Genomic DNA, 20,653 nt, shown 5'->3' on the forward strand with positions numbered 1-20,653 from the left:
ATATGGCACTAAATTAGATTCAAGGACAAATGAATATACCAATGAATTCACTTTTCACCCCCATCAGCCTCATGAACTTTTCAACTGTTTCTTAGATATTGCTGGGTCCCAATCATTCTGCTTTATCTGGGCCTCTGGGTCTCATTTACTACTAATAGTTGTGTGATACAGTTGTGACCTCTAAATTCAATATGGGCAATTGTCACATAATTATTATTCTTTGCCAAAATTATGAGTATTTTCATGATGATTTTATAAAATTGAAGGGGTTTTTTTTCTTGGAAAAATTAAAAATAAACAAAGTAAAGCCCTATTAATGATAGTTATTTATATTTTGTCTGTGACTAATGTCCTGAGATATATTTATATTTATAAGGTTACTGGTGTAAATTCCTAATTTCAAGGTAAAAAGCAGACTTGCTGTCATAAATGGGTGATTTGGATAAATTGATGTTTTAAAGGACAGTTCAGCTCAGAGTGGGATCCCACTGAGTGTACTGTGCAAAACACAACAACAGCAACAACAACAAAAAAAAATTTAAAAACTATAATGGGAGAAGCTAGAGAATTCAGGGATAGAAATAGTTCAAGGAACTTAGGAGATCTGAAATGTAGCTACTTGTTAGTTCTAATGTGTCGCCATTTATGATGGTGGTCATCAGGAGAAACACAAAAGAAGATGGTTACCCATTCACAACTGAGAGAAGCATCTTAAGAAATAGCAAGTGCAGAAGTGCCAGCACAGCTCAGACAAACGCTAAGGCATGATTCATTTCTGTTTGATTGTAAGTTGTAATAGCTATATGCAATAACCGATAGTAATAAATTAATAGTTATTAAAGTATTGTATATATCAATTAGGATAGTGTCTACATAGTAGGCTTTATTGATACAAATACATTCTTGGCACAAATAGCAGTCTACCTTTCGAGCATTATAATGTGTATATGGAATTTATATTCTGCTATGCACAGTAATACATATAGCTTACGTGTGACAAGTACTGAATTATTTCTTTGACTTTCCTCGTGACAAAGGTGACTCCTATGTAGGTCTTACCATGTTTGTACTGTTTAGGAAAATCCTCTCTTAATGTGGTATTCTGTGAAACTAAAATTAACAGATAATTGTTGAAATAATCTAGAGTCATTTGAATCCAAAAGAGGTATTACATGAAGTTCCCATATAAACATGCTATGTATAAAATCCAAAAACCTCAGAATTAATCATTGAATTATATTTCCCTCCTGCTAATTAAAATAGAGAAATATAAATCTAAGTGTGTATAATTTATGACTTTTTAATTTAGTAGCTGCTGATTTATAACATAAAATATGACTTAAGTTCCATATGCAAATACTTGTATAAGCTAGGAAATTATTTTGTTCCCCCATGGATGCAAAACCTGAGACTGGACGTATAATTATCCAGATTGATCCAGAGTCAATGTTTCTTGTTAAAAGTTAGAAGAATTACTCTGCAATTTATAGATGAATTGAGAACTTGAAAAAAATCTAACAAATATTTGGCATTTCAATTTATCAAGAATTAAGTATCATTTCTCATCTTTCAAAGAACATGTGAAATATAATTGAACATATTGAGTGAGGTGATAGAACAAATTAGAAGCCAACAACATAACTGAAAAAAAAAGAAACTGGCTGACTAGTGTTAGAAAAGGAAGATCCATGATTATATTCAACCTGAGCATGTTGAATATAAGCTGACACCGAATCCATAAAGTGAAAAGATTGCCTGAATATCAGGCTCCCAGAACTGGTATGTATTATCCCAGGACACATGTGAATGAGTATGTTAGAGCCCAGAACTGGTAAGCCTGTTCACATAGGTGCCTAGACAGGTTTGTACACTCTCAGACACATGTACATGAAGATATTGGAACTACTGGCCAGGTGTGTTTGGTTTATGGACAGATGTCCATGAGTATATAGCATCCTTAGACAGCTTTATTTCACAGAAAGGTATGCAAAAGACCCATGGTGCTCCTGGACAGGTGTGTATACTTTCAATACATGTGTTCATTAATATGTGTGCCCATAGTACCTATATGTCCTTTCTTAGGACACATGAGAATGTATCTGTCCTTGGGAGACCTGTACAGGTGTGTATTCTTTCAAACAAATGTGCATAAAGTTAAAGAAGAATTAGGCAAATATATACTCTCCAGTGGCAAGTGTTACTTATGATGTGGGAACACCTGAGTTTAGACTTCTTCCAACATCACCCCTGGCATCCTTTCAGCTTCTTGAACATCTTGGTGTGGATTCCAAAAAAAAAAAAAAGGATATTCTTTTATCAGTGCACACAGATCTTTAATGGACAAAATTTAAAATGATTATTTTAAAATTTTAACAGATCTCTGTAAAAAAGTTTAGTAAGTTTATTTTAAATTAAAGAAATAGATTTACAAAGCTATCAAATTAAAAATAAATCTGGAAGACCTGTGTCTAGGATGTTTAATGATATATATTTTCCAATATCTGGTACATTTATTCTTTTTTGATTCTAATAGTCTTTATACAAGAAGACCTCCCAAATGAGTGAAATTTCTTTCATTATCAGAAACCATGATAAAAACTACAATGGATTTTATTCTTCATTAGTGACTTTTACCCCTTAACTCTAATACACACATTCATTAGAGAAGAAGTTTTTAATATTCACTGTGTCAAAAAGTTCATAACTCCATTAGTACTTATTTGAAGGAGAATGAGACATGCGCTGATTTATATAAAGGGAACTCAGATCAGGAAGACTCAGAAAATGTCTCTGTGTGTCTTATGTAACGAAGGTCCCTGTTGTTTATTAACACTATCCAACTTCTTAAATGTATGCCTGCTAGGGAGATGGTGAGCTCTTTGCTTTTGTTGTCACTGTTTCTGATACTTTTGTTTTGAACTTTTGAAATGTGTTTTACTTAAGGTCTGGGAATTGGGAACATGTTCTATGTTTTCTATGAAGATGGAATCAAAGTGATACAACCCACGGAATGTGAATTTCAAAGGCACATTAAGCCCAGTGAAAAGCTCCTTGGATTGCAGGCAAGTATCTGAAAATTTTCTTTTCAGTTTAATGAAAGTAAAGTAAAATTACATTTTGGGCAGTCAGTGAAGTCTTTGACTATGCATAGCTTGTGATGGAAGAAAATTCAAAGTCTATGATTTCATGAGGCTTTTATATATGAGCCCTAAAATAAGAACACATATTACAATTTTAATACTTTTTGTTTTAACATGAATGTGGTAACATGTAAATTCCACAATATGCACACTCTTTGATAACTTTGTTGGACTTTTAAATTTAAGACATCTCTAGATGTTGAGGACAGCATTTCTTTAAGAGTAAAAAAAAAAAAAAAAACTAAGTATAAATAATTTTGGAGTGTATATACTTTGGTATATGTAACACTTAATAATACCATCTATCTTCTCTACACAAATTTATATTATACTAAGCAGTCAAAATGTGCTTATTATAAATATAATGAACATACTTTCCTGAATATTCCAGTATGCGTGCGCATGTTCTGGTACTGTACTTCAGAACTGTCTAAGAATTAAGTGATTTTATGTAGAGAGAGTAAAGTATAATGCACAATGACCATGTTTCATCAGGGACAAGTGTCTCTGTGCTCTCTGTGTCTGTCTGTTTCCGTCTCTCTATCTTTCTACCTTCATGTGTCTCTTCCCCGCTTCCTCCTTCTCCCTTTCTCCCATCCTTTATTTGCCACTCTCTGTCCCTTCATCCATCCTTTCTTTGTATTTCTGAACATAAATTTATGTTAAAATACAGATCCTGAGAATTGAGGGCTAAGGGTTAATGTATTGCATCTGATATTGGTAGAACTGGCCTACAGTAGACCATGTAGCTGAGAGTGGATGTGTCAGCTTAACTCTTGCGAAGGTCAGGTTATTGGGCTAGAACCTGAAATTGATGGAAAAATGGTACCTTCTCTCTGGATCTTAGTGCAGGTAGAAAACTCCACCTAGATTTCAATTTGACAATCTTGAGATAGAATTTTATCTTTGTTGAGATACATGAGTTTTAACACACATTGACCAGACTGGATGATATCATTCACCCCCATAAACACTTTTACTACAACTTTATCAGGATTTAGTCAAGCATTTGGATACCGTGGTTCACTAGGTGTGTATAGATGGCCGGTATCAACTCTGTTTCCTTTAGTGCCTGACAAGTTGCATATTGGTACTGAAGTGCTATTCATAAACACGGTAAAACAATTTAGCTAAAAGCTCATTACCTGAACCCATGGCTTGTCATTCTTTGTGTGTGTGTGTGTGTGTGTGTGTCTGTGTGTGTGTCTGTGTGTGTAAATTTAAAGAGCAACACATCATATTTCTTCCCTACTTTAACATTAATCCCCATTCATCAATTTTACCAAAACAGTGGTTTTCTTTCTTTCTTTTCTTTTTTTTTGTCAAAAAACCTTTTCTAAGAATAATTTATCACTAAGGTTATAAAAGATAAATATAATCTCAAGTGCCTATTAATTTATGATGATAAGGTCTGAAGTACTGTTTGAATATTAGACAACATCTCTTTGGAGTAGGGAAATTAAACCTATCTTACCTGATTTTAGACGATAACTCTCTTGGATATCAGCTGTAGGGGAGAAATCTTTTGGAATCATTTTTCCTCATGAATAAAGAATAAACATCGATATGATATTTTTCAAAGTCATTTTAACATTAAGATAGTAACAGTTCAGTTCCCAACACAGAGTGTGGATCACTGGAGTGTAGATAAGAAATGATACACTTCGAAGCTTCCATCAAATTCTTCAAAAGGTCCTGTTTGCTTGCTCTAAATAAAAATTCAATTTTGGTGCAATGTCAGCTTACATTAGGTTTCCGACATTGGGAGAGTTGTTGGCAAGGACTCGTTCAGTGAGCTGTGCTGTTCTTTCATCTCCCTGTTTGATTTTTGCCCTTTCTTTTGTATCTCTGATAGGCAGGCCCCTTGCTCTACTTACACACAACATTGTCTTGTCGGAGTGCGTAGGAGTTTCAAGTAAATATTTTTCTCCTTCAAAATAAGGGATTCAGATTCAAGTGAAATAAATTTGGAAAATGTTTACATTCTTTATATTTCTAACTTTTCACTCTCTTGGATTGCAAGGACTATCAGCCTCATCTGTCCATATGTGCTATAACCTTGATGCTAGGACTTAGACATGTAGCTTACTTTGGATCCAGCTGCTGGTCTTGACAAAATCCAGGGTATTGCTCTGGCTGGCTATGCTGCCACCTTTGAAAAAAATGGCCCATGTCTTGTTATGCTTTGCTCTTGTAGAACACGGCTAGGAAGTTCTATTTCTGCACTTAATCCCGACTTCAAGCCTTCTGAGAAGGAAAACTGGAATCAGCCTTTTGCAGCACACTCGTCATTAATCTCTAAGGTTCCTATTTTAGCTTATGAGCTTCTTCATTTGAAAGTCATTTTTCCTTGAGAAACCAACTCTGATACTCTATTAGCATATAAAACGTACCCAGCAATAGAAGATCTTCAGTGAGCCAGCTACTATGTGCAAGATGGATACAGGTTAGCGTGGGAGCACAACAGGTTTCTCTACAGAGCTCTCACTAACTCTCCTGGTGACATTTCCAACTTCCCTTTACCTTTTGTTCTGTTTATAATCCAACTACAACTTTTCAATCTGCGGTACCCCAAACACTGGTTTAAACATCACCCTCATGTGTGGTGTGGACGTATTACTTTCTGGCATATACAGTGAGCAGCCCTCTGAATTCCACACTGCTGTGCATTCTGAAACCAAAGTCAGAGCATTCCCCTGCACACTGTTGTCTCTGGGAGGTACTGTTCAAATGGGCTTCTTTTGCAGAACTGTTAAGTGGTGAGAGTTTAAGCTTTTGTCCCTTGGCTTGCTCGGTGGCACTAGGCTAAGAATGTCCCAAGGCGAGTGATATAAACACCTTCTAAGCATTCCTTCAGAGAATAGTATTTAGATTTCAAAAGAAATACATTTATGAATTTGTTGTTTGAAATGCTAGATGTAAGATCTTCTGATGTTTCCCAACATTCATGCTGTTACACAATTTCCGCACTGTGTTTCAGTTGAACAAAAACTCAAAGTATGGTGAACTTTGGAGTAGGGGCTGTAAGTCATGTAGAACAGTCCTGAGGAAGCTGTGCAGTTCCCTTGCGGTTTGGGTCCCTCTAGATTCTAGAAGACAGCACATTAAGGACCCTTCAATGAAATATACATAACATCAGCCAATTAATCTTAATGACTGAGAACAGTAAAATTTGTATTCAAAGTAAGGTTAACTTTTCACTATGTGATTCTTAAGAGTAGATATTATGTAATCAAACAGTATTGGTAGATATTCTTATGTCATCATGTGAAGGCCACGTTGCACATTAAAACAATTTTGTCTTTTGAAAATAACATGTGTTGAAATATCACTATTAAATATTTTATGTTTGCACAGTTTCACAGCTACGCCCAGTATTGTTTTTAAAATGCACTGGAAACGATATCAGATTATCAAACCATTTGAATTATTATGGCTGAAACAAACATAATTCGGCAAACTAACTGTTTTAATTTTGTTTTATTAATGTGTGAATTAATAGATATTACAAAAACTGTTCAGTGTTGAAAAGCACATTTTTACATACTTTGTAATATTTCTGTCTTTTTTCTTACAATTTAATTTAATAAGACAGAGATATATGTACAGATTTTAAAGGAATTATGGTATAAGATTATATGAATATATTTTTGTCATTACTTGATTTTTTAAAGGTTTCTAGTATGCATTGAAATCTTACTAGTTACACTAAGCATAAAGTACATGTAAAACAAAACATAACATGAAAATAGTCAAAGTATTCTTGGTGTGTACAGATTAAACATAATGACATTTAAATACCAAAAATTGCTACAAGGCTATCTTCTTAGCTCTTAAGTTATTAATGATTTAAGGTATAGGTGTACCCAACTCTGAGAGGGTGCTATACACTTTTTGTTTTTTTTTTCCTTTTTTTATTAGATACTCTTTGTATTTACATTTCTTTTTTTTAATTGAACAACTTTATATTAAAAACCAAAGATAAACGTACAGATTTTAAAAGCATATTTGAATGAAAGTATATGAATAGATTTTTGTCAGTACTTGATTTTATTAAAGGTTTGATAGTATGCACTAAATTTTACTACTTACAATGAACATAAATTACATGTAAAACAAGATGTAACCTGCAAATAGTCAAAGATTTCTTGGTGTGTAAGGATTAAGCATAATGATTTTTCATTTTTCTTTTTCGCCTCTGTTTTTCTTGAACTTCATATAGTCTTGTGAGTTGTTTCTGGGGTGTTCAGAGGTTTCTGGGGTTAGTATACAATTATCAGTTACTGCATATTATGTCTGTATTTTTTTGACTGGGTTACCTCACTCAAGATGATATTCTCTAGATACATCCATTTTCTTAAGAATTTCATAAGGTCATTGTTTTTGATAGCTGAGTAGTAGTCCATTGAATAAATATACCAAAATTTTTGTATCCATTCATCTACTGAAGGACATTTGCGTTCTTTCCAGCTTCTTGCTATTATAAATAAGGATGCTATGAAAATTGTAGTACATGTGTCTTTGTTGTATGTTGGAGCGTCTCTGGGGTATATGCCCAGAAGTGAAATAATTGGGTTTTTAGGTAGTAAAGTGATGGGAGAGCTGGATTTTGGTGTTGCCAGGTTGTCTTGTTTTCCTTTGGGTAAGTTGTTTCACTTTCCTTTTGCCATCTTGTTGTCTGTGATTATACGTGGTCTTGTTGTCAGTGATTGTTTTCCATCTCTCCTGTGTACCTGGCCTGTGGCCTTTGTCCCTGGATCTCCACTGTTCCTGGTGGCAGATGGCCTGAGCACCTGTTCTGCATGCAAGGGCCCTGCATGTGGAAACCAAGTACCTATGGCAGAGTTCCTGCTTCCCAGATACAATCAGGGGAGGGAGAGCGCTTTTTGTGTGCTGGACCCAGACCTCTCTGTGCCCTGGCTACTCACAGCACAGTCTCACCAGACCTGTGTCCCTGGATCTCAGCTGTTCTGGATGGCAGATGGCCTGTGTATTTACATTTCAAATATTATCCCCCCATCACCCCTCTCCCATAGCAGTGTCAGGTATCAGTGTGAGAAGAGGCCTTTGGTCCATTGAGGCTGCATTTTCTCAGTGTAGGTGAATGTCAAGGCGCTGTGGTGAAGAGGGCGATTGGGAGAGGGTGCATCTTCGTAATTTTTCACATTTTATTTTTTTCTTTTGGATACACATTTTATTTTATATTGTATTATTACATATAAGACATTATCCTTAATAATCTAGACATTATACCCGTTTTTCAATAATTTACTTTTTATTTACTTTACCTCCTGATCACATGTCCCATTCCCTGCTTTCCTCCCAGTCCTACCCATAATATATCCTCCAATTGCGCCCTCCAATTGCCTGCTCCCATTCTCTATAGAGAATGGCCAAGATCAAAAACCAAGTGATAGCACTTGCTGGAGAGGATGTGAAGCAAGGGGAACACAATGTAAATTCTACAGTGAAGTTTAGATACAGCCATTTAATAAGAATCCAAAAGACAATGAGCCAGATCTAACAATCTCTGATCTTACCCAAAGAATGTCTTGCCCGGAAGAACTGAGTTTTTAGTTGTTGATTCATTTATTAAAAAAAAAAAAATGTTGCATCATGTTAAAGCAGTTAGCATAGATTTTCAACAGTTTAATGACTCTATCAATATTTTCCAGTGCTTGCTAGGCCACATTGTAGCTGTGCTGTCATATTTATGTATTAAGATGAGAAAACAAAATATTACAGTAGGTTCTGTATTCATATGGTAGATCTATATGTATTAAATAGCATGTGATGTAGCAATTATAGACATAATACCAACTTCTGTCTCAAACACGTTTGTCAAAGATTATTTCCCAGTCAGTTACTCAAAGTGGTGACACTCCGGGTTTCCATATGGAACACAAAGGAGCTGTCAGATGAAACCAAATCTTAATTTATATATAAATTTATTTTCAAAATATACACAAAACATAAAATTGTATGAGTTTTCAGCACAATATGATGTTTTATTAATGTCATCATATTATGTTTATATTAGATTAGACATACATATTTTTTAAATATTTCCATTTTGTGATAGAAACTGTGTGAATTCTTTTAGCATTTTGAAATAATCACTATGCTCTCCAATAGAACCCCAGAATGTCTTGTTACTCTTTAATTTTAATGAGGTTCCTACTGATTAGCCTTTTTCTCCTCTAGGGTCTCAAATCCCTCATCTTCTAATATGTTTTCATTTTATCCCCAGGATTGTAACATGAGTTTGCGTCTTTGTTTGTTCCTACATCAGAGAAATCTGAAGCCATTTGTCTTTCTGCCTGACTTTGTACTATTTTACTAAACATAACACCAAGTTCCATCTTCTTTCAAACACATATCAGGTTCACAGAATTTTAAGAGCTTAATAATATTCTATAATACATGGTACCCCATTTTCTTAAGCTTTCACTGTGATCTAACAAACTTCTTGAGCCTTGGACTCAATATTACCATTAATGTACATCTTAAGTTAACTTAGTTTAATTGTGAATCCATTTATCTTTACCAAAACTTCTGTTGTATCAGGTTTTGTGGTAATTGTGCCTTGTAGTAAAAAAAAAAAAAAAAAAAAAAAAAAAACTGGATATAAATGAACTAAAAGTCACATGCTCCAGTAAGTGGGGAAGTTACTTTTATGGAAGTATGTTGAATAATAGAACCCTGATGAATTTCCCTGGAGTGAATACCTTTCCCCAAATAGGAAAATATGCCATTCTGAAGATATGCATGGGTAAGAGGCAGGAAAAATTGGCAAGGGGCCATACAAACAGTGTTCCATTTAAGTCAGCTCATTGCTGCACAGCAAATGAATTTCAAATACTGGCATCATGGCCAACACCAGTCAGTGGTTGGAAACATGGCTAGGTTTCTACACATACTGTGGCTGGCCCTGGCCATGATAAGAACAGAGGAAAATTATAAGACCATGTTAAAAAATCCATACATTTGTAGTGTGCTTTTTTATTATAGTTAATTCTTTAATCTGAAATATTGGGTGCACTTATTAACATAATTTTATAAATGTAACATTTTAAAAATAGTTTAATATTTGATAATACGGAACAGATTTGTTATGGTTTTCTCTAGTTGATAAAATACATATACTTGTATATATTTTTGTACCATCTTTCATAATAAGCCCACACACAAAACTTGCTACTGTAATCCCAGCATACAGGATGCAGATGTGGAATGACTGTTGCAGTTTTACCACAAGTCTGGTCTACTTATGAGTCCAGGCTAGTCAGAACTACAGAGTAAAACTCTATGTTAAAAAATACATACATTTAAGTCTTCTAAAAAATCATCAAAGAAAATGTATTATGAGATATTTAAAATTATTTTAATTCTTGTCCTACGTCTGGGAGTATGATTGCTTGGTAAGAAACTTTTGTCACCTGTGTCAACTCCTGGATTCCATCACAGATTTTAAGGGAAAGAGAAGGTTAATCATATGCAGTTTTGCTCCTTATTAGCATTTTTATGCAGAACAAATTTCTGTGTGAACTGCAATCAGGTCTAAAAATAGAAACATATGTAATTATGTCTGCAAATAGATTTATAATCCAGGGGAGATAAATCTGTTATATCAGAATAATTGTTTCAGTCAGTAGATGGCTCACAAATGACTCAGTCTGTCTTCCACACCAGGCACTTAGCTGGACGATATGTGCGGATGAAAGAATCCAGTCTAAATGAGGGGCACCATCTTTCTCTATCACTGTGCATACAAGGGAAAATTACAGTGGCTAAACAGTATTACATGTGCTAAATATGTGCAGATGAGTCAATAGACTGATATGGAACTCAACCCACATTTCTAACTCACTCACAGTGTGTAGATGAGAGATAAAGATATATGGTGTCTCTAAAAGGAAAATGTTATTCCACATCTAAAATAACCAAAAGGAGAAACCAGTAAAACATACAGTTCTCAATGCCACACCAAGAAAGAAGAATAAAGGGGAAGGAGGCCAGCAGCTCACACTCTAGGTCATTGAAATTATTTAACTACTTTTTTTAAGTTCAGATTTCTTTTCTTTTATGGATTTATAATGATGAGCTATTAGTTACTTCCAATAAGATACATTCTTTAAGGTAAATTAAACCTAACTAGGAAATCATTACAAATGTCAGAAATGACTAGAATTTTTCTTTCTAATCTAGTTCACATCTATCATTTCAGATCATAATAAAAAGTCACTGTAAGATTTTTCCCCATTATTTTTATTATATAATCTGTATTTACATTTGAGATGTTATCCCTTTACCCCTGCCCTGCTCCCATCCCCCCTCCCCTCCATTTGCCTTCACAAAGGTGCACTCCCTCCTAATCACCCTCTCTACCCCATTGCCTTGGCACGCCCTTACATTGGGAAAACATGCCCTCTCTGGATGTAAAGCCTCTTCTCACATTAATGCTAGACACTGCTATCTTCAGCTACATATGCAACTGGATCAATAGGTCTCTCAATGTGTGCACAAAAGTTGGAGATTTAGTCCACGGGAGTTTTGGAGGGATTGGTTGGTTGATAATGTTGTTTTTCTCATGAGGTGGCAACTCCTATCAGCTACTTAGGTCCTCTCTTTAGCACCCTCATTGGGGTCATCGAGTTCAGTCCAATGGTTAGCTGCAAGCATGCTCAGCTGTATTTGTATGACTCTGACATAGTCCCTGCAGAGGCATCTCTATCTGGTTTCTGCCACTAAGTACTTCTTGGGATCAGTTATAATGCTCGGATTTGGTTGCTGCATATATAAGGAGGATTCCAAAGTAAGGCGGCTTCTGCGCAAGCTTTTCTTCAATCCCTGTTCCTCTATTTAACCTTGCATTTCAAATAATACTATAGTGTTAATTTATCAGATAAATGGATAGCCCAAGACAGTTATAAGCTGAAAGAAACACTGAAGTTCAAATCTAGGCTATGTTTAAAAGCTACACTGATAAATATGTAATTTACATTTTATATGTTTTTCATTTAGATACAGTGGAAGTCATTCAACACCTTTGCTTTTCGCCCATATATTAAAAATAGTTGCTAGAATTTGAATTCAGTCTTATAAAAATCCAGATGAATAAACAAGTGATATTCTAATCTCTTCTGTAAGATCATCCAATGACAGAGTTTTATAAATATGTTCCAAGATGCTCTGTATGTGCCAAGTTTAAGAGCCAGCAGAAACTCTTCAATGCATCCAAGTCTCTCCAAAGAGTTCTGGGAAATGAAAGCAAGGTGTATGGGAAATGTGTGGACTAGGGTAATTTCTAGGGTAATCCCCAGAGAAAAATTCCATCTGAAAATAAGAGGTGAGTTGTACTGATTACTTGAACAATACAAACAGGATTTTATTTAATCCTCATAATTACTCTTTTTGATAGAAAACATTATTATATGCATTTTACTAAAGAGGTAATCAGGGCTTATGAAATGTGTTTCGAAACTAATATAAGGGTTTTGCTGAGTGTTACACCTGGGAATCATTAGCCTCATGGCTGAATACATTTCCCGTTTGCAGCCCTTGCTTCTGAATGCATTGTGCCTTCAGTATTTTTATTAGGTTAAAAGTAAGGATTTCTGCAATCGAGTTGAGTTTGTGTGCTTGTGGTATTCAAAAATCAAAATCCTACTACAAGAGACCATCTGGTGTAGGCCCAATTCAGTTAAAAATAGCTTTGAAGTTGTAAGTGCAAATTTTCTGGCTGACATTGACATAAATTAAGCCTCTCATAGAATGTGAGAAGTTGACTGGATTCCATTTCTGTGATGGGAGGAATAGTATATTGCCTTGGTTATGAGCAATGATTCCACTTAGACAACAAAAGAAACCCTTTCCCCCACAGCTTCTCTTTGTAATTTTGGAAAAACAAGAGTGTTATCCTTGGAGTCTTTGTGACAGCTCAGTGATAGAGCTATTACCTATTGTAAGCAAGTCATTGAGTTTTAATTCACAGCCAAAAAAGAAGAAAAGTGAAATATCCTTTGGTTTTAAATTGTTTAATGTATAAAAAGACATTGTGTCTATAGTATTTATAAATAGCTCATACACACACATATAAAACATAATTTTATAAGTACACATTTCTAAAATATTTCATGATAATATATAACTAAATATTCTGATGCAATTTTAAAATGATCAGTATTGCATCATTCATTCATTCACCCTGCAAAAATTGTTTACATTATATCACACAATTTTCCAAGTAAAATTTTATTTTATTTACATTAGTGAAATAAATTGTCATAATATTGGTTTTGTGTATAATGTGTGTATGTGTGTTTGTGTGTGTCTCTCTCTGTGTGTATGTGAACATAACACACATATTTTTAAGCATAGAAATCAAGACATAGGAGCTTACTTTAATTTTGCATGTTGAATTTTTGTTATGAAATAGTTTTGACCAAATGAAACCTTTCAGATACTTTATAATATGCACTCAAAGCCTTTTCTTTTCAAGATGATAGAAGACACTAAACAAATAGTTTAAGCTACAGGTTAGTTTTAGCTTAATTAGTAGTGGTGGTGGAATATACAACAGTACATAGAACAGATTCTGGTTGTTAATGCTGTAAAGTATAGCTTCCTCAGATTTTGACTGACAATGAGGTACTTAACAGAAAATCCTTTAGCCATTTATATTTTACCATAGGTAACATAAATATTTTTCATTGTCCTAACTCTGTGCCTCATTAACATATTTACTAAATGTGTCAAAGACGAATATTTTCATTGTGTAGAGAAGAATATGTATTTGCCAAACAGTGGGATAGTAATACAGGCTCTGAGGAACCCTGGGGAAGAAGATGTCTTAGACACTTTGTGATAGAATACCCACATGAAGAAGCTGGGGAGAAGATCACTTGGATATGTTGTGATAGAGTATCCACATGCAGAGGCGGAGAGGATACTGACCAACTCTGGATGGAAAACACACTGATTAGTAACATGGGTAGTGTGATTCAAAGAGCTGAAAAAATTATTTGTTTCTTTTTATAAACTATATCATATAAATTTATTAATAGATTTTCTGAAAAAAAAAAGTCCAAGAATTAGTCAACAACTAACAACTGAGACTTCATGAAACTAAACGTATAGGCTTCTAATGGAAGCCTATAAGAGGAGAGATAATATTTTCTTTTTTTTTTTAAAGAGTGTTTAACAATTCTGGGTTTTTTTGAACAACTTTATTTTAAAAAAACAAAGATAAATGAACAAATTTTAAGCATTTTTACATAAAAGTATACAAATACATTCTTGTCAGTGCTTAGCGTTCCCCCCCCCCCAAGGTTTGATAGTGTGCATTAAGGTCTTACTAGTTACAATGAGCAAAAAGTACATGTAAAACAGGATGTAACCCGGAATTAGTCAAAGTTTTCTTGGTGTGTAAGAATTGAGCATAATTTTTTTTTTCTTTCTTGAATTTCACACAGTCTGTGAGTTGTTTCTGGGGTGTTCAGAGCTTTCTGGGGTTAGCATCCCACTATCAGTGACTGCATATTATGTCTGTTCTTTTGTGACTGGGTTATCTCAATCAGGATGATATTCTCTAGATGCATCCATTTTCTTAAGAATTTGGTTAAGTCATTGTTTCTGATGGCTAAGTAGTACTCCATTGTGTAAATGTACCACAATTTTTGTATCCATTCATCTACTGAAGGACATCTGGGTTCTTTCAAGCTTCTGGCTATTATAAGTAGAGCTGCTATGAACATTGTGGTGCATGCATCTTTGTTTTTGTTTAATAGGAAATCTACTTAGAGAAAAAAGTGTTATTGAAAACAATATAAATTGATCCATATGAATTAAATATAAACCTATAAAATATAAACATATTTTATATAAATAAAAATAATATAACATACAATAAAATAATATAAATAATATCCTAAAAATATATGTTTTGTGAATGTCTGCACAATAATGTCTGTATAGAGTTTAATCCAGAGGTATGGACTGTCCTTGGCCAATTGCTTGCTTGAGTAGCTGTATCAGACCAGCAGCATGAGAGTTTTTACTTGAAAATTCTTTACAAAAAAATAAATTGATTAAAATTAGTTAGCTCAGTTGTTTCTATTGGTTTACAAGATCTGTGTATGATAATAAACTCATTAGCAACAGCTGTAAAGAAAGCATAATGAAACAGAGTTTCCTCGTCTCCTTAATCTGTAGTGATGGGCATAGCTTGTCGCATCAAGGAAGAAACAGAGGAGATGGGAACTCAATTTGTCAGCAGTGAATACATCTCTTCCAGCTCTGTCTTTAACTATTGCCAATAGAGAAAATTCTGAGACCAAGGAGTCCTCTTGGTGGCACAGCACATAAGTAAGACATGGCAATGCTGCTCCAACTACTATCATTTCAACAAGAAAACTGATAAGCAATAGAATCCTTGCTCAACAGCTTGCAAGCTTTCAACCCAATTACTTATGTCTCCCTATTCAATTAAGATCTCAGACCCTGGCCCCTTTGTTCCAACATCTTTACACTTATTCCCTGTCCACCTATGGTTGTCCAAGACACACTCTGTGGTGAATTATGCTGCTACTTAATATAGTGTCCAAAATAAGTGTGTATATTACAGAACATCTTACATGCCGCATACAGGCTGCTATAAGCTATAATACTAACATTTCTTTTTCATTCACAGCTGTGCACATTTCGTAAAACAGTGATCACCAAGAATATGCAGACAATCAGATAACCTTCTAACACTGAAAGGAAATAGCCTGGGGTTGAATTAGTATCAGCACACATGCTTCTCTTTCTGCTGTATATGTTAGTTTTTACACAAAACAGCTTACACTCCCCTTTCATTCCCATTGTTAAGCTAGATAGTTTTCTTTTTATGTATTGGATATATTTTATCCATATTTTAAATGTTATCTCCTTTCCAGGTTTCCCCTCCATAAACCCATATCCCATGCCCCCTCCCCCTGCTTTTATGAGGGTGCTTCCCCATTCACTCACTCCCTTCTGCCTCCCCGCCCTGACATTCTCCTAGACTGGGGCATTAACCTTGGCAGGACCAAGGATTTCTCCTCCCATTGGTACTCAGCAAGGCCATCCTCTGCTACATATGCAGCTAGAGCCATGGGTCTGTCCATGTGTACTCTTTGGATGGTGGTTTAGTCCCTGGGATCTCTCGTTGGTTGGTATTGTTGTTCTTATGAAGTTGCAACTCCTTTGAGCCCCTCTAGCTCCTTCAATTCTTTTCCATTGGAGAAACCATTTTCAGTTCAATGATTGGCTGTGAGCATGCACCTCTGTATGTTAAACTATTTTAAATACATCTGTTCTTCATAAACACACACATATTTTTTTCATTTATATTGAAAATGCTGTGTATTTAAATTTCAAATGTTAACCCCTTTTCCTTTACTACCACCTCATCCCCCTTGCCTTGCTTCCATGAAGGTTCTCCCTTTCCCAACTTCCCTCTCCACCTCAGTGCCTTGGCATTCCCTTACACTAGAAAAACACTCCTTCAATGGACAAAGTCCTCTTCTCCCACTGATGCCAGACAATGTACTCCATGTGTATTCATTGGTTGGCGTTTTACTCCTTGGGAGCTCTGGAGGGTTTGGTTGGTTTATAATGTTCTTTCCATGGGGTTGCAATGCCTTTCAGTTCCTTCAGTCCTTTTTCTAGCTCCTTCATTGTGGTTCTTGTGTTCAGTCTGATGGTGAGCTGTAAGCATCTCCAATTGTATCTGGATGACTCTTTCAGAGCCTCTGAGGAGACATCCATATCTGGCCCCTGACAGTAAGCACTTCTGGGCATCAGCAATAGTGCATGGGTTTGGTGGCTGCAAATGGGGTATATCCCCAGGTGAGGCAGTCTCTGAATGATCTTTTCTTTAATCCCTGCTCCTCTATTTGTCTCTGTATTTCCTCCCATGATTGTTCTGTTCTCCCTTCTAGGAAGGACTGAGGTATCCACATTCTGACCTTCATTCTTTTTGAGCTTCATATATTGAGGGATTATTTTAATATTCAACTTGGTTCTGTTTCTTTATACCTAACACCTTATGAAACTGAAACACCAATTTTCCTTTCTTCCACTTCCATCTTCTTTTGAATTTCCCTAACATAAACCAGGCTTTGTCTCTCATACTATCTGCCTATATATGCACATACAGGCAAATACTTCAACATTTCTCTGGTTTTGATTACAGTTTTCATTACTTTCAATATTATTTTTATACATAATTTTTGATCTGTGAGATATGGTTTGCAGGTTTTTTAGCTTCAGTTAAATGGCAGAAAGGCTGGTGTTAATCTGTCCACAGATTGTTATACAGTGTCATCAGAGTATGGCACATACTTGGCTTTGTAAACAATTAGCATACAAGAAATGAATCAAGGAGGCTGAGTTTTAGCTCTGGCTTTGCACAATTAGCAGGGAATACGGAGCCATTGGAACCAAAGAGAATTTAACTAAAAACTATTCTGATGGCTTAGGAAGCTGGAGACTAGCAAAATTTTCTATCCAGACAAGTTTTATAGGTTGTGCAGCCTGAGCTGTCATGTCTGCTATAGTATAAAAACAGCCAGATTTTCTCTTAAATAAATGTGTCAGTCTGGTTGACCACACTTATTCCCAGAAAACAAAATCTGATACATGATTTACACATTGTATAATTATTTTTTTATTTTATTTGGTTTATTAAAAGATGTTAAAAACAGTTTTAACTTGTAGACAGTGGAAAAGTAGACAGTCGATGAATGTGGTGCTGCACCTCTACCTTTCTGATGCTTGTCTCAGAGTAATAGCAGAACATAGCACAAGAAAAAAAAGGTGGAAATTTCATTAAGCAACTTGAAAACCCAATATTGTGATGAAACATGGTCTCCTATTTATGCTTTATTTGCAAGTACATCTTTGTACCATATTAAGCACACAGGAGCTACTAAACTAATATTGTCCAAGAATTCAAGAATAATGGTAGCTTTAAGCCTAATGATGAAGATCTATAACCCCAGCTACTGAGGAGCCAGAGGCAGAAAGAGTGAAAATCTAGGCCTCTCTGGCTGAAGAACTAAACTTCTTTTTATTTGTTCTTTCTTATAGGCTTATTTTATTTTATTATTTTAAAAATTCCCTTCACATCCCAATCACAACCCCTCTCCCTCCTCTCTTTTCAGTTGGACCATTACAAATCTCTCCCTGTACTTTACTCTCCCTCAAGCATAACCCCCACATATCTTTGTGTCCCCCTGAAACCTAATCACAACAGAACTAGGCACATCTTCTTTCACTGAGGCCCAGCCAAGCTGTTCAGTAGTGGGAAGGGAATCCAATGAAAGGGAAAGAAAACCCAGTCAGCCCTTGGTCCACTTAGGGGACCTACATGAACATTAAACTGCACATTTGCTTCAAATGTGTAGGGTATTTAGTACCAGCTCCTGCATGCTTCTTGGTTTAGTGACCCAGGTTCTGTGAGTTTCTACAGTCCCATGTTAGGTGACTCTGTAGGTATTCTTGTCATTTCCTTGACCCCTCTGACTTGTTTGCTTCTATTATTCAGTCTTTCACAATACTCTCTGAGCACTGCCTGATGTTTGGCTGTGGGTCTCTGCATCTGCCTCTATCCAGTGCTGGATGAACCCTCTCAGGAGACAGTTATGTGAGATTTCTCTCTACAAGCATAGCTGAGTATCATTAATAATGTCAGGGGTTGGCTCTCTCACATGGGGTGGACCTTGAGTTGGGGAAGTCATTGGCTGGCTGTTCCTTCAGTATCTCTGCTCCAAATTTATCTCTGAATTATCTTATATACAAGACAAATTTTGGGTTGAATGTTTTATGGCTGGATTGATGTCCCCCTCCCTCTTTTGTAAGTCCTTCTTGACATATGAGAGGTGGCCACATTGGTCTCTATGTTCTTCTCTAGTAGGTATCTCATCTAGTATCATCCTAGAATATTTCTCTTTTCTACTGTTTCTCTGGAACTCCACCATGTTCCAAGAGTGGCCCCTCCCAAAGTTATTTGTATTTTTACTACTGTTCACCTCCTAACCTTCTCTTTTACCTGCCAATTTCTCACTCTTTATCCATATCCAGTGACAACTATTTTCTCCTGAGTGAAAATTATGTGTTCTCCCTTGGGACCTCCTTATTTTCCAGTTTGTATTGGTTTGTACATTGTATCTTGGTGATTCTGCTTCTTTCTAGTCCTAGATCACTTCACTCAAGATGCTATTCTCAAGTCCCATTCATTTGTCTACAAAATTCACGATGTATTTGTTTTTAATAGCTGGATGGTATTTCGTTGTGTAGATGTACCTCATTTTCTTTATCTATCCTTTAGTTGAGGCACATCTAGATTGTTTCTAGTTTCTGGCTATTATAAATAAAGCTGCTATGGAATAGTTGAACGAGTATCCCAGTGGTACAGTGGGGCAATTCTTGGGTATATGCCCTGGAGTGGTATAGCTGGGTCTTAAGGTAAAACTATTCCTAGTTTTTCTGAGAGTCCACAAATTTTAATTCCAAAGTGGTTGTATAAGATTATATTCCTACTAGTAATTGAAAAGCATTTACCTTGCTACATATCCTCGATACCATGTGCTATCACCTGAGGTTTTGGTCTTAGCCTTCTGATGGGAATAGGATAGAATCACATGCTTGATTTCATTTGCATTTCCCTAATGACTAAAAATGTCGAACATTCCTTTAAGTGCTTCTCAGACATTTGAGACATTACTGCCTTCTCCACAGCCTCAGATATAACACTGTAAGTTCTCTGTTGACTTTGAAAGAGAATTTAAAACAGCAAGACTAGTTTTAAATATGATAAAAAGAGGAGAAATTTAAGTGTAGGAGGTATTTAGGTCTTTGTGCTCACAGGTAAGCATGAGAGAAGCCAGAAATGGTAAACACACAAGGTTGTCTATGCAAAGAGAGAGAGAGAGGGAGAGGGAGGGGGAGGGGGAGGGGAAGGGGGTGGGGGGAGGGGAGGGGAGAGAGGGAGAGGGGGAGGGGGAGGGAGAGGGAGAGGGAGTGGGAGAGAAGGAGGGAGAGAAGGAGGGAGGGAGGGAGGGAGGGAGGAAGGGAGGGAGGGAGGGAGGGAGGGAGGGAAGAGCAAGAGAGGTATAACCTCTTTACTCCCTAGAAGACTGCAAACAGTCATGGTTAATAGCCTGGAGACCTTTGTGCTGTCTATGTGACCACACTACACTGAGTCTCTGCTTGTTTGTCTCAGTCAATCATTAGTGCTATTCTTTCCCAGACCCTTGTTATTAAACCATGTATTTTGAACTTTTAAATAAGTTAATCTATAAAAATCAATCTTTATGGAAAAATATAATTCATACGTTATGAAGAGTTTTGCTGTTATCATATCTTAAGCCTTATCGAATTCTTGGAGTTGAGATAATTATCTCCAAGAAACTTTTCCCCAAATTATGATGTGTATAAATCAGCTAATAGTAAAACACTTTGCGTCAAACTCTTTAACTTAGAACCAA

General features: G+C 35.8%; 1 protein-coding gene across 3 annotated transcripts in view; it reads left to right on the forward strand.

The window, feature by feature from the left end:
• Positions 1 to 20,653, forward strand: part of FSTL5 (follistatin like 5) — a gene marked incomplete at both ends in the record, with an annotated part of 572,330 nt that overhangs the window by 480,675 nt on the left and 71,002 nt on the right. For all 3 annotated transcript variants that reach the window (XM_080915373.1, XM_080915374.1, XM_080915375.1), the window contains one exon: positions 2,944 to 3,062. In XM_080915373.1, the coding sequence (XP_080771499.1) occupies positions 2,944 to 3,062 (119 nt within the window). The remainder of the gene's footprint in view (positions 1 to 2,943; positions 3,063 to 20,653) is intronic.

This window comes from Micromys minutus (genome assembly GCF_963924665.1).
Source record: "Micromys minutus genome assembly, chromosome: 4".
Lineage (NCBI taxonomy): Eukaryota > Metazoa > Chordata > Mammalia > Rodentia > Muridae > Micromys > Micromys minutus.